This window comes from Cotesia glomerata, linkage group LG7, assembly GCF_020080835.1.
Source record: "Cotesia glomerata isolate CgM1 linkage group LG7, MPM_Cglom_v2.3, whole genome shotgun sequence".
Classification (NCBI taxonomy): domain Eukaryota; kingdom Metazoa; phylum Arthropoda; class Insecta; order Hymenoptera; family Braconidae; genus Cotesia; species Cotesia glomerata.
This window is the reverse complement of record NC_058164.1, coordinates 4,773,474-4,787,080: the sequence shown is the minus strand read 5'-3', so window position 1 is coordinate 4,787,080 and position 13,607 is coordinate 4,773,474. Positions and strand designations below refer to the sequence as shown.

General features: G+C 28.7%; 2 protein-coding genes across 4 annotated transcripts; one reads left to right on the top strand and one right to left on the bottom strand.

Moving 5' to 3' along the window:
* Positions 1–3,815: 3,815 nt before the first annotated feature.
* Positions 3,816–6,801, top strand: LOC123269111 (ADP-ribosylation factor 2). Of its 3 annotated transcripts, none has more exons than XM_044734642.1 (2): positions 3,816–4,009; positions 6,061–6,801. In XM_044734642.1, the coding sequence occupies exon 2, from the start codon at positions 6,071–6,073 to the stop codon at positions 6,611–6,613; it is 543 nt and encodes a 180-aa protein (XP_044590577.1). In that variant the 5' UTR covers positions 3,816–4,009; positions 6,061–6,070; the 3' UTR covers positions 6,614–6,801. The 3 variants fall into 3 exon arrangements, with proteins under 3 accessions (XP_044590577.1, XP_044590576.1, XP_044590575.1); XM_044734641.1 differs by having other exon boundaries at positions 3,817–4,148; XM_044734640.1 differs by having other exon boundaries at positions 3,818–4,158.
* A 1,706-nt stretch (positions 6,802–8,507) lies between these two features.
* LOC123268879 (E3 ubiquitin-protein ligase ZNF598) lies at positions 8,508–12,993 on the bottom strand. The gene is made up of 3 exons (XM_044734306.1): positions 12,483–12,993; positions 11,815–12,344; positions 8,508–10,771 (listed from the first exon to the last, which is right to left on the bottom strand). Exons 2-3 carry the CDS (start codon positions 12,241–12,243, stop codon positions 8,588–8,590), a joined length of 2,613 nt encoding a protein of 870 aa, XP_044590241.1. The 5' UTR covers positions 12,244–12,344; positions 12,483–12,993; the 3' UTR covers positions 8,508–8,587.
* Positions 12,994–13,607: the final 614 nt, after the last annotated feature.

Below are 13,607 nucleotides of genomic sequence, written 5' to 3'. Positions count from 1 at the left end.
CGTATGACCGTCGCCAAATTTTATTTTTTTTTATTTTAATCTTGAAATATTAAATTGCGACTATTTCATTCAAATAAGGATTATTGTTTTTTTTTCTTATGAAAAAAAATCAAATTTTTTTTAATAAAAAAAATTAATAAATTTTTTTTTAACAAAAAAAAAATTATTAAATTAAAAATAAAAAAATGACTAAATTAAAAATAAAAAAAATTAATAAATTTGAAATAAAAAAATTAATAAATTTAAAATAAAAAAATTAATAATTTTTTTTTTAAAAAACAATAATCCTCTTAATTGAATGTTCAATCAAATTTGTTACCAACAAAACTAATTCTTGTACCTGGTTATACGTATCATTTGAATTTATGATTTATTCCTTGAATTTATTGTAAAAATTAAGTACTTAAGTTGTAAAAAAAATCGGTGTATTTGCTATTAATTACAGCTGTAACATGTGTCGTTGACCAATATAATATAATAATAATAATAATTATATTATTGAAGATTGTGCGAATAAGCAATAGACGGCACGTGTCAGCTCAATCAACTAAACGACGATTGTATGGATGATTATCATATAATCGATAGTATTATTATTATTTATTTTATTATTACAGTTATTATTATTATTGATATTATATTAACTTGCGCATTATCAGTAGAGCAAAAAAAACGAATGTAATAAATATATAAAGAAATAATTATTTAAAAAACAAATGTAATTCACGATGAAATTTAGCTGTAACATAAGCATACAAATAAATAAACTAAAATATATATGTAATTAATGATTATTAACGAAGTTGCGGACACAGACTTTGAAATTACTCTGATGTTAATTCACCAGTTGGTTCATCGTTTTCTTCCCAAACAAACTCGACTTTATTAATGTATATCTGTATACTTATTTTATGTTTTTACCAATACGTTGGGTATTATGAATAATAAAAATATATAAATATATAATCCTGTAATTTTGGCTTATTTATTCAACTAATTATTATTTACTTTATTAATTAAGATATGAAACTCGTTTTTAAATTTAGAATTTTCATAAATAAAAAAATTAAGTGTACTGTTTTTTATGCGGGATTTTTTTTTTTTTATCATTAAATATGAAAATTAATTTAGCAGATATTTGATAATTTTGAGAATTTTTTTAGCAAATAAATTATAGAAAAAAAAAATTGACATGTAGAAATTTAAAAAAATAAAAAATGCAATTTTTTTTAAATAATTTTTTGGAAAAAATCTATTTGTTAAAAAAAATTAAAAAATGGTTAAGTGACAGCTAACTTTAATATCATTAAATTAGATGAACTAAAAAATATTTTTTAAAAATTGCACGTGTAAATTTCGCGGATTAATTTGACGTTCGGATACATTCGTAGAATGTCGCGGAAGATCGTGTCTCTTCGACCAGGTCCGTAGAAATTTTAAATCTAGTCGTTACAAAATTTATATTGTCTGAACTTTTCAACACGTTATAACATTTGATAGAACTTAAAGTGATAATGAAAATAATTATTAGTGAAAATGACATAAAAAAAAAAATGAAAATTAAATTAATCGACATTTAAAAATTAAAAAAACTTTTACAAAATAATTAAAAAAAATTTTCATTTGTAAAAAAACTCGAAATATTGAAAGTGGAATTTTAAAAAAATATTTTTTAGTTCTAATTCAATAATTAAATAAAAATCAAAAAATTAAAAAAATCGGCTAACTTTAATGACATTGAAGCCAACTGTCACTTGATAGTTTTTTTATTTTTTTTATAATAAATAAATTTGCTCCAAAAAATTACTTTTAAAAAATTACATTTATAATTTTTTTTAAATTTCTACACGTCAATTTTTTGTTCTCATTTTTTTTGCCATAATATATTTGTTAAAAAATTTCTAAAAATTATTAAATATCTGCTAAATTGAATCTTATTAACTTTAGTGTTATAAAAAAAACCAAGTGAGTGCCGAAATTTAGGATACGAAGTGATTCGTGACATAAGTTGTGGACATACCCGTGTAAAATATTTCAGTGCATGAAAATAAAGTTAGCCATCTAAAAATTTTTATGATTTTGTTTATTAAAGAATTATTACAAAAAAAATTTTTTAAAATTTTTTCATTCTTTAAAAACTTGAAAAATTATAAATGCAATTTTTAAAAAATATTTTTTAGTTATAATTTAACAAAATTAAGCAAAATAAAAAAATCAAAAATATCGGCTAACTTTATTATTATTAGTGCGGTCTACAATTGTAGGGGATATACACGCACGCATTCATACATGGACACATATACACAAGTCAAACCTCACACACTGTACACCAGTGGAGGCAACTCAACTATACAAAAATTACCGACTGAGACCTTCTCCGTACGGTTAGCAGTTGAATTATTATTATGATTACTAATCTAACCATTAAATATACATATACATGTGATGCTACTTTAAGAATAAAATAACTAATTATTTTTGTATTACTAATTGAGAATTGTGATTACTAAAGCGAAGGTTGCTGCATACACGCGTTAATAATTAATTATATAAATAATATAAATAAGTGGAGTAATATATATCCGAACAAAAACAGTTTCACTGTAAAAAAGTCGCGCCAAGTCCACGTTCATAAGACTATTAGGAAAAAAAAATTTTTTTTTTTCTTTACAAAAAGATACAAAATAAAAAAATCTAAGTAACCGATATGATTGTTTATGATTTTCGGAAGTTAAAAAAAATTTTATTGTAAATTTAAAAATAAAAAAAAAATTTTAGAACGTATTTAGTGTGCGTGGTTGCAAAATATTTTACTTTTAATGAAATTCGTAAAATCTATTTACTAGGACTTTAAAAAAATTGAAATACACAATGACGCACACCAAGTACGTTCTAAAAATTTTTTTTTAATTTTTAAATTTACAATAAAATTTTTTTTAATTTCCGAAAATCATAAACAATCATATCGGTTACTTAGATTTTTTAATTTTTTTATTTTGTATCTTTTTGTAAAGAAAAAAAAAAATTTTTTTTTCCTAATAGTCTTATGAACGTGGACTTGGCGCGACTTTTTTACAGTGAAACTGTTTTTGTTCGGATTTTAGTATTTTTTGTAATTATAATGAAAATTTACAATTGATAACAACTTAAATCTCGTGTTGACTGCATTTTTTACTGCAAACTATCCCCTTGAAGCTACAGTTTATGTAGATGTAATTCCAGTGCACCCTGGCGGCCATAGATGCAAGCTACGAATCACTTTTTTTTACTGTAGTTGCGTGTCTATAGGAAGGATTACTACACATATTCATTTTATCTAGTCTGTGGCGCTGATATTCCCCATCGAAAAAAAGTCAGGATCGAAATTTCTGGGCTTACTATATAGTTTGTGCTGATAAAATTTAATAATTTTAAGTGAATTAAGTGTTATAATTGATTATAATTAATTAATATCAGTAAAATAAAGTATAAATTACTTTTATAATATATCATTTTGGAAAAAGGAGAACCATATAATTAAATAAAATTTTGCAACCTCGAAATACCGTTCTGCTTACAGTAAACACAGTCGGTAGTCTGGCGCTCCGTTTACAACGGGATTTTTGAACGGAACTTGGCGCCAGATTCTACCGAATCTGTGGATATATATATATATAAACCCCCACACAATCGTCCAAACAGTGCCATCTGTGAGTCCTAATCGAATATCGTCTATAATAATTTTAGTATATATAATTTCTCTGTTTTACTCCCCATCCTGCACTGATGACTGATGATAAGTGTTGATGAGGGATTTGGAATGAAATACGTATGCAGCAGTCGCGTCGTCAATTTCACTCCAATATTTTTTTCATCATACATGTGAATCATCCTTAGTGTGCTGACGATTGACGATATTCTGGCAACGGTTGACGTGACGTTAGTGTCCACCGCAGGAAAACTACTAAAAATCACAACCTCATTAAATACTACAACAGAAGCTTTGGAGCTGGCTTTTTTACCTTAACAAGTAATTATTGGGCTTTAATAAATAAATCTACATCATCAATAACTTGTCCGCCACGTTTTATTTATTATTAAGACGTTCCACTTATTTTTAATACGCTATCAAGGTTACATTAACCATACGAATTGTCATTATTCTTAAGGTAAAATCAGGTAATTTTTATTTTTATTCCTCCTATTTTTTATTTCTTACATTTACTTTTTATTCTTCTTAAATATTAATTACTTTATTTAAGTTTTTTATTGCATTGACAGCATTTCGATTTGTTGCTCATAATTTATACTAATCAATGACACTTCACGTCTGGGTATTTCAAAGATTTTATAATTTGATAAAATAATCATCATAAGTCATCATTATTTTAATTATACATTTTTTTACGATAATTTGCTGGCAAATAATTGCTTACTGATAATTTTTTTTGACAAGTCTTTATTTTTTAACTAATATAGGTTACATTTGACACTTTGTGTTTATAAATAAAATTAATTTGAATTTTTTAAAAATATTTAGATTTCTCATCATTTTTTTAATTAAATATCTCACAAATTTTTAATTTATTTTATTAAAAATCAATAAATTTTTTATTTTTTGCTATTATCATCTGACAGCTAATATTTTTGCTGACCATTAAATTTTAATATTTAAAAACAGATGATTTTATTCTTGAAGTAAATTAAAAAAATTTTTAATAATTTATATAAATTAATGTAAAAAAAAATTAATAAGCAATTATGTGTTAATTGGAATTTTATGGTTGTAAGTAAAGTGAGTAATTGTTTTGCTTCACTGCCCACAATACTTTTAACCCATAAAAATGATTTTTAGAATTTTTTTTTAACGATAATATATTTTTAATCTTAAAATTTATAAAAAATAGAATAATCAAAAACATGAAAATTAAAAATTAAATGAAAGACATTTTTTCATGAAAAATTAAATAAAAAATACTAGCAACCTTGCAGTCACTATGTGACTGCAGTGATTTGTAAACTATAAGTAAATAAAATTTTGCTTTACTAAATAATGACTTTTGTTAAATTGCACTGTACTTTTTTAATTATTGACGTTTTTAAAGATATAAGCTCGTCCCGATGTTTTACTCATCAAGACCTTTCATTTGAGTACCCACATCAATTTTTCATATATTTTTCATATATACATATATGTTATATATATAAATATATAAAATATATGAAAAATTGATGTGGGTACTCAAATGAAAGGTCTTGATGAGTGTAACATCGGGATGAGCCTATATCTTTAAAAATGTCAATAGTTCACGAGATACAGGGTAATTTCTTAATTATTGACATTTTTAAAGATATAATCTCATCCCGATGTTATACTCATCAAGACCTTTCATTTGAGTACCCACATCAATTTTTCATATATTTTTCATATATACATATATGTTATATATATAAATATATAAAATATATGAAAAATTGATGTGGGTACTCAAATGAAAGGTCTTGATGAGTGTAACATCGGGATGAGCTTATATCTTTAAAAATGTCAATAGTTCACGAGATACAAGGTAATTTCTTAATTATTGACATTTTTAAAGATATAATCTCATCCCGATGTTATACTCATCAAGACCTTTCATTTGAGTACCCACATGCATTTTGACATATTTTTCATACATACATATATATAATATATATAAATATATGAAAAATTGATGTGGGTACTCAAATTAAAGGTCTTGATGAGTGTAACATCGGGATGAGCTTATATCTTTAAAAATGTCAATAGTTCACGAGATCCAAGGTCATTTCTTAATTATTGAAATTTTTAAAGATATAAGGTCATTTTTTAATTATGTATCTAGAGATAGAGCATTTTCGAATGCATCCTAAATACTTATCATCATAAATTGACTATTGGTGACAAAGATACGAAACCATATACTAAATTTCAGTATATTTTATTTGTAATTATAATTTTTGTAGCAACTAATTATTTGAAAGTAAAAAAAAAAATTTTTTTTATTTTTAAATTAAATTATACACTTCAAATAAATTAATAAAAAATTTTCCTATGTTTAGATAACTGAAAATGGGACTGACAGTGAGTAGTCTATTTACTCGTTTGTTTGGAAAAAAGCAGATGAGAATCCTGATGGTAGGATTGGACGCTGCGGGTAAAACAACAATTTTATATAAACTAAAGCTCGGTGAAATAGTAACGACGATCCCAACAATTGGATTCAACGTGGAGACCGTCGAGTACAAGAACATCTGTTTCACCGTCTGGGACGTGGGTGGCCAGACAAAAATCCGTCCGCTCTGGAGGCATTACTTCCAAAACACACAAGGACTTATCTACGTAGTGGATAGCAATGACCGCGAGCGAATCTCCGAAGCGGAGATCGAGCTCAACAACATGTTGAAAGAAGACGAGCTGAGAGACGCGGTCCTCCTGGTGTTCGCCAACAAACAGGACCTGCCGAATGCGATGTCCGCCGCGGAATTGACTGAAAAATTAGGCTTGAATGCTTTGCGAGGCCGTCACTGGTACATTCAGAGCACTTGTGCTACCCAGGGCCAGGGGCTCTACGAGGGTCTTGACTGGCTCAGCAATGAACTTGCTAAAAAGTGATAAGATCAGTCTTAATCATTATCCACTCGCGGTATCATCATAATTTAATGTAAATCGTAAAATAATTAAATGTAATTAATTATTATTAAGGGCTGAAAAAGATAAACAATAACAATTACTATTAAATTTGTCATTAAATTTTTTATCTACTGTATTCAAATAGATTTATCGGTAATGACCAAAGATAATGATCTGGTCTCGCATTCTTCATTATTACAATTATTATTATTTAATAAGGTAATCAGAAAAAGTAGACTCGGAAAAAATTTGTAAGTTATGAAAAATTCATATTATTTCATTAAAATTATTGCAAAATAGAAATTTTAATAATAATAATAATAATAATAATTTAATAAATCTAAAATAATATGAATTTTTTATAACTTTAAAATTTTTTCCGGGTCTATTTTTTCCAGGATCCATCTAATAATTATTGATAAAAATAATTTTAATTAAGAAGAGAAATATGTGTAGAAGGCTGTTCTCATTAATTTTTTTAAGGTATAAAAAATTAATATTATTTATTAAAACTATCAGTTTATTTTATACATATATTTATGAGTATTTTTTCGTATTGAACAACAATATAACTTAACAAATAGAGAAGATAGCTGATATCGTAGGTTGACATCCGACTTTGGAGTTGGTGTGCACTATGGAAGCCACAATTTTTATCTGAAATCAATGGCACAGAAAAATTACTTTTTAATGTGTGTATCTTCTGTATGAACCTTACTAAAAAAAATAAAAAATTTTTATTTTTTAGAGGGCTCTGAAATTAAATCGTGATTTTTTACCGTTTTTTCATACATTGTTTATTAAAAAAAAAATAGTTTAAATAAAAATATCGCTTATGATAGAGGTTCATATTTAGTGTAATTGTATAAAGAAATGTAATTTTTCCGTGCCATTAATTTCAGATAAAAATTGTGGCTTTCATACTGCTACTTTTGAAGTTATATTGTCGTAAAATATGGAAAAATATAAATAACCTGATAGTTTCAATAAATAACATTAATTTCATACCTTAAAAAAATAATTAAAAAATCAGCATGAAAACATTTTTCCCCCCTTAAGTAATATTAATTTTTTGCACTGACGGCTGCATTTTCGAGGCATTGCAATTAAGTTTATTAAAATTAAATTTATTTACTTTGGAATTTTATTTTTTTTTTATTCGTATAAAATAAAATCTTACGATATAATTCTTGTCAGTGATTATTTTTATGAAGCAATTAGATAAGATAAAAATAAAATTCCAAATTATTTTAAGCTTGAATTTTTCCTGGTTGAGCATTTCTTTTTATAAAAAGTATTAAAATAATTGTGTTAGTTCAGGTATGAAGGTGCATTTTTTTTTTTAATTAATTATAATTGTTTATTTTCTTAACGTTGTATTTACACGGTGTTCTTAAAAAAAAAAAAAACAAAAAATAAAAAATACCAGGAAATAAATTTAGTTTTTAATTTTAATCTTAATTATTTTACTTTATTCATTATCATCATCAATATTTTTAATTAATATATAATATATATAATATATTTATTTATTATGTTACTATAAGAATTATTGTACAAAATGGTACATTGCTCATGAAAGTTCATGTTATTAATTAATTAATATCTTTTATAACTTACAACGTAAGATTATTCTCCAGCATCACTGATTTATTTATATATTTAATATACAATCAACTAAAAATTGTTAAATATCTGGATCAATTAATTATTACTGTTATGTACAGTTAACTTATCAAAAAAAATCCAGTGCAATTTTTTTTGGCAGTAAATATAAATAATTGATTTTTTAAAAAAATAATTAATCCGTTGTTAATAAAACCAAAATTTAAAACTGAAATAAATCCAAAAAGATCGTTATGTACGACTCAAAAAAAAAAAAAAAGAAATCTCTGACCTCTAAAAAAAAAAAATAAATCCGTTTTATAATAAAATTTTCCAATAAAAAAAAAACGATCATGTAAATTTCCGCCAGGAGTTGAAGTTAGAGGTCAGAGACCCTCCACCGCTTCCTAGTGCCGGAAAGTGGCTGTCCCGTGAATGGCTGGAGTAATGAGCTTTGGCGTCAGTTCCAATTTTAATAACTTGCTCGCAAGTCGGACAAACTTCTAAAAGAATAATATTCCCACCTTCATTTCTATGAACATCAAAGAGCTCTCTTTGCTTCTGAATATCCGGCAAAAGGACCAGCATCTCCGAGAAGACACTCCCGAACTCTTTAGCACCCATAGAATCTCTGCAGTGCCTGTAATAATCCTCAGCACTGCACAAATCTTGTCTAAACAGTCCACTTACATACCTAAACTCTTCAATAGATTCCTGCCGGTCTAGAACTTTTGATATTCTCGCCACAAGCTCCTGATTGCGCTTTTGAAAATCAGGCGGCGGAGAGTAGGCAAATTTGGTAGACTTGTCCGGTAAAATAGAGTAACTTTCCCCGGAGCTACTTGTAAAAGTCAATCCATTATCATTATTTTTAACCTCACGGTTTATCAACTTAACCGCGAACCCCGGAGGCGGTGGAGCTGTCATACTAAATCCCGGGGGTGGATTAGAATTAGATTTAGAATTTTTCAACTCTAGATTTTTAAAATCATCAGTAACTTGTAAATCATTCGTAGCTTTATTCAAGCTTTCTATTTTTAACTCCGAGCGTTTTCTCGGAGTGTCTGAGCTTTTAGTCGTTGTACTTGAAGCCGATGAAGAATTATTACTAGCTTTTTTCTTAGAATTTTTACCAAAATCATTGCTCTCATTTTTTCCAATAGAATTAGACCCCTCTAAATTATTATTACTAACTTTACTCTCAACCAACAAACCACTCAAATCTTCTTCAGCTTTAGTTTTCTTCTTCTTTTTCTTCTTGGAATTATTTTTAGCAACATCCAAGCTTTCGCTTGTTTTTTGGTTCCAAGCAGAAGATACCGAGCTAGTGGAGGAAGAGGAAGCGGGTTGCTTTTTAGCGCGAGTCGATTTTGGTAAGCTAGGAAAAGCATTGCAATTGGACATAGGTGGCGGTGAAGGCGTTTTTGACTCAAGCTTTGGAGCAGGAGCTACTTTGTTATGTACGGTTGGTTTTACACAAGTAACTTTGGTCCACTGGCCTACATTAGTAGTGGCAGTGTAAGTAGTAGGCTCAGCGCGACCCAAAGCAGGAAACTCTTGAGCATTCATTGATAATTGACAAGGTCTTATTCTGATTTTCGGACCAGAAACGCGAGTAGTTATGCTGCCGTTGGTGTTGTGGTTTACTTGGATGGATACGTCAGGCGCTGCGCTTTTAGGACGTTGCTGAGTTGCGCCTTTTTTATTGCTAGAGACACTTAAATTAACAGTCCTACTGCTGGTGCTGCTGCTGTTAGCTGCTGGAGGGTCAAGACCCAGACCTAGACCAAGAGCTGGGAAGTTTTCATCGGTGACAGCTAACGCTGGTCCCTTCATCATGCTCCTAATCGTCAAATTTCCCCTTCCTTTGGTCTTTATTAAATTGAAATTAGGAATTACAGTCTGAGAGTTACTCAGTGAAGGAAACTCTTCGGTGCTTTGGACATCCGGCTGCCGAGCGATGGGTTCATCGACCCAGTTGACCTCGCTGTCATCCACCTGGCTGTCTCTTTCGCGGTTCTCCCTTGAAGATCCCATTCCCAGTGGGTGATCGTAAAAGCTACGATCACGGACTCCAGAGCCGCCCATGGCTCTACTTTGACGGCCATTACGATTTTCACGGGGCGCAAAGGCGAATTCGAGTTCTAGAGTCCGGGCTTGCTTGGCTGCGTGCTTGCCCAGGTGTTTTCCGTGGGCTGTTGCGATGTGAGCTTTTAAGTCGATGTCGCTGCGGAAGACACTGGTGAACTGCTCGGCGGCGCAGGTCCCTTCTTCGCAGAGGTAGTGCTCGCTTCGGAAATGATCACGGAGGTATTCGTAAGAGCTGTAGTACTGGTGGAGGCCGTCCGCGTCGCAGAAGTGACAGAACAAATGGTCCCGCCGCAAGTGACGGAATAACTCGTCGTTGTCCATGTATCTGCAGTCGCAGAACTCGCACAGGGGGTGCCCTTTGTGGCTCTTGTCGTCTTTGTCGCCCTTTCGGCGGTGCTGCGCTAAGTCCGCTCGAGAGTAGCAGCGACGCTCGAAGGAGAATATCTAGAAAATTATTTAGGTTTAGAAAAATATTTTTTTAGAAGTTTTAAATAAAGTTTTTTTGAGATGACCTTGTATCTCGTGAACTATTGACATTTTTAAAGATATAAGCTCATCCCGATGTTACACTCATCAAGACCTTTCATTTGAGTACCCACATCAATTTTTTGATATATTTATATATTTTATATATATGTATATATGAAAAATATATCAAAATGCATGTGGGTACTCAAATGAAAGCTCTTGATGAGTGTAACTTCAGGATGAGCTTATATCTTTAAAAATGTCAATAATTAAGAAATCACCTTGTATCTCGTGAACTTAAGACATTTTTTAAGTTATAAGCTCATCCTGATGTTACACTCATCAAGACCTTTCATTTGAGTACCCACATCAATTTTTTCATATATATATATATATATATATATATATATATATATATATATATATATATATATATATATATATATATATATATATAGTATATATGAAAAATTTATGAAAATGCATGTGGGTACTCAAATGAAAGCTCTTGATGAGTGTAACATCGAGATGAGCTTATATCTTTAAAAATGTCCATAATTAAGAAATGACCTTGTATCTCGTGAACTATTGACATTTTTAAAGTTATAAGCTCATACTGATGTTACACTCATCAAGACCTTTCATTTGAGTACCCACATCAATTTTTTGATATATTTATATTATATATATATGTATACATGAAAAATATATAAAAATGCATGTCGGTACTCAAATGAAAGCTTTTGATGAGTGTAACATCAGGATGAGCTTATATCTTTAAAAATGTCAATAATTAATAAAATTTTTCTTCGTAAATTTTAATTGATTCAAAAATTTTTCTCAAATTAATTTTTTCTAGTGAATTAAAACATTAATTATACTGATTCAAATTATAACTTTGCAAATGTATACACCTCTATTATTATTATTATTATTGTAAACTATTGTAAATTGCAGATGGCATTATTCAAATGAAAAAAAAATAAATTTTTCATTACCAAATTTTCATATAAAATTACCTTAAGATTTTCAACACAAAGATCACAATAATGTAGTTCATGCTTTCTTCTCATATGATCCTTGAGACTGTTGAACGTACTAAAGACTTCCTTAGGCTCGCAAATAGTACAGACTTGAGCCAAGAGTTTAGTGAACTCCTCTTGGATCTCCTCATCGTCAAAATAAATATTATAGCGCTCATCAAAGAGCTTCCCCTTGCGAATATGACGGAAGGGTTTTATTTCACGAGTGAAGACAACTTTTGGCAAGTCTTGGCGGCATATTGGACACTCGTTCTGCTGGCAAAGCACTCGCATTCGCGTGCTGCACTCATAACAAACGGGATGCTCGCACATTCCGATGCTGTAGATTTCAACATTCTTGTAACAAACGCAACACGTGCCTGCATTGTTGTTGGTGGTGTCAACCTTGTCATTAGTTTCAGCCATGACTTCCAGAAATTTCTCAACTCCACAATTCAAAAATATTATCTCGGTAAATAAATTATTTTCACTCACTCTGGCGTTAAAATATTTTCCAACTTTTTAACCTGCAAAATAAATTTTTAGTGAAAATGAAATTTAAATTAAAGGTTAGCCATTGAACTATATGAAACTCTGAAGCAGAGCACGAGTTTGTGTTTAATTATGGTGTAAATAATAAATAAACAAATAAATAAATAATATACCTGGCTGTTGGTGAGATAAAAACACAAATAGTGGTTTGGTCTAAGTGATTATTTAAATTAATTAATTAATTATTAATTGACACTGGTACGGTGATTGTAAACAGAGCTGTATCGGGTTTTAATTTCAACATAAATACGACACAACCCAGTCAGAGTCAGAAGTCAGCAGTCAGCAGTCAGCAGACGTAAAGACACTTGTGAGTAAAAAAACACTCTATTTCTATTTCTATGATCTGTGATGACAATTATAATAATGTCCGTAAATAGAATTAAAGGATATCACGGTGGTGTAAAAACATTGACTGCAGATACAAAGACATATATAGATAGAATCTAACAGATGGTGGATGTTATGTGGATCTACTTTTTTACTCGGACCCTACTCAACTCAACTGTTACTGTTATATACTTTTATACGTAAGACTAAGACATGTGAACAAGGTTATTCCAATGAATTTCAACATTTCAAGGTGCTACCGGAGCTCAGCGACTTGCGCCCTCAATCATACAGTGGTTAACGCTTAAATTACTACTAAAACTAAATTTACGCGATGATAGTACACGTTACATTACGTACTTACATGTCATGTAATACATGCGGCATTAATATTTGCACACTTCATTCCGCCAACTTAAAGTTATTTAAAATTGCAATTTTTTATTTTTTTAAATTTCTACATGTCAAGTTTTTATTCTAATTTTTTTTTTTCATAATTTATTTGTTGTAAATTTATGAAATATATGGTAGATTAATATTCATAATTATATGAGATTAAAGTAAGGAGTTATTTGACAATTTTTGAATTTTTTTTTAACAGAAATATTTGTTAAAAAAAATTGTTTTTTAAAAAATTGCATTTTTTATTTTTTTTAAATTTCTATGTGTCAAGTTTTTGTTCTAATTTTTTTTGCCTTAATTTATTTGTTGTAAATTTATGAAATATATGATAGATTAATATTCATAATTATATGAGATCAAAGTAAGGAGTTATTTGACAATTTTTGAATTTTTTTCAACAAAAATATTTAGTAAAAAAAATTTTCTTCTAAAAAATTGCATTTAATTATTTGTAATTTCTAAATGGTAATTTTTTTTGCCATAATTCATTTGTTATAAAATTCTTA

Bases quoted from the DNA above. Each gene is read 5' to 3' on its own strand.
- LOC123269111 (XM_044734642.1), top strand. From the start codon at position 6,071: ATGGGACTGACAGTGAGTAGTCTATTTACTCGTTTGTTTGGAAAAAAG.
- LOC123268879 (XM_044734306.1), bottom strand. From the start codon at position 12,243: ATGGCTGAAACTAATGACAAGGTTGACACCACCAACAACAATGCAGGC. The intron at 10,772-11,814 runs GTAATTTTATAT...ATAATTTTCTAG, and splicing joins TTTGTGTTGAAAATCTTAAG to ATATTCTCCTTCGAGCGTCG.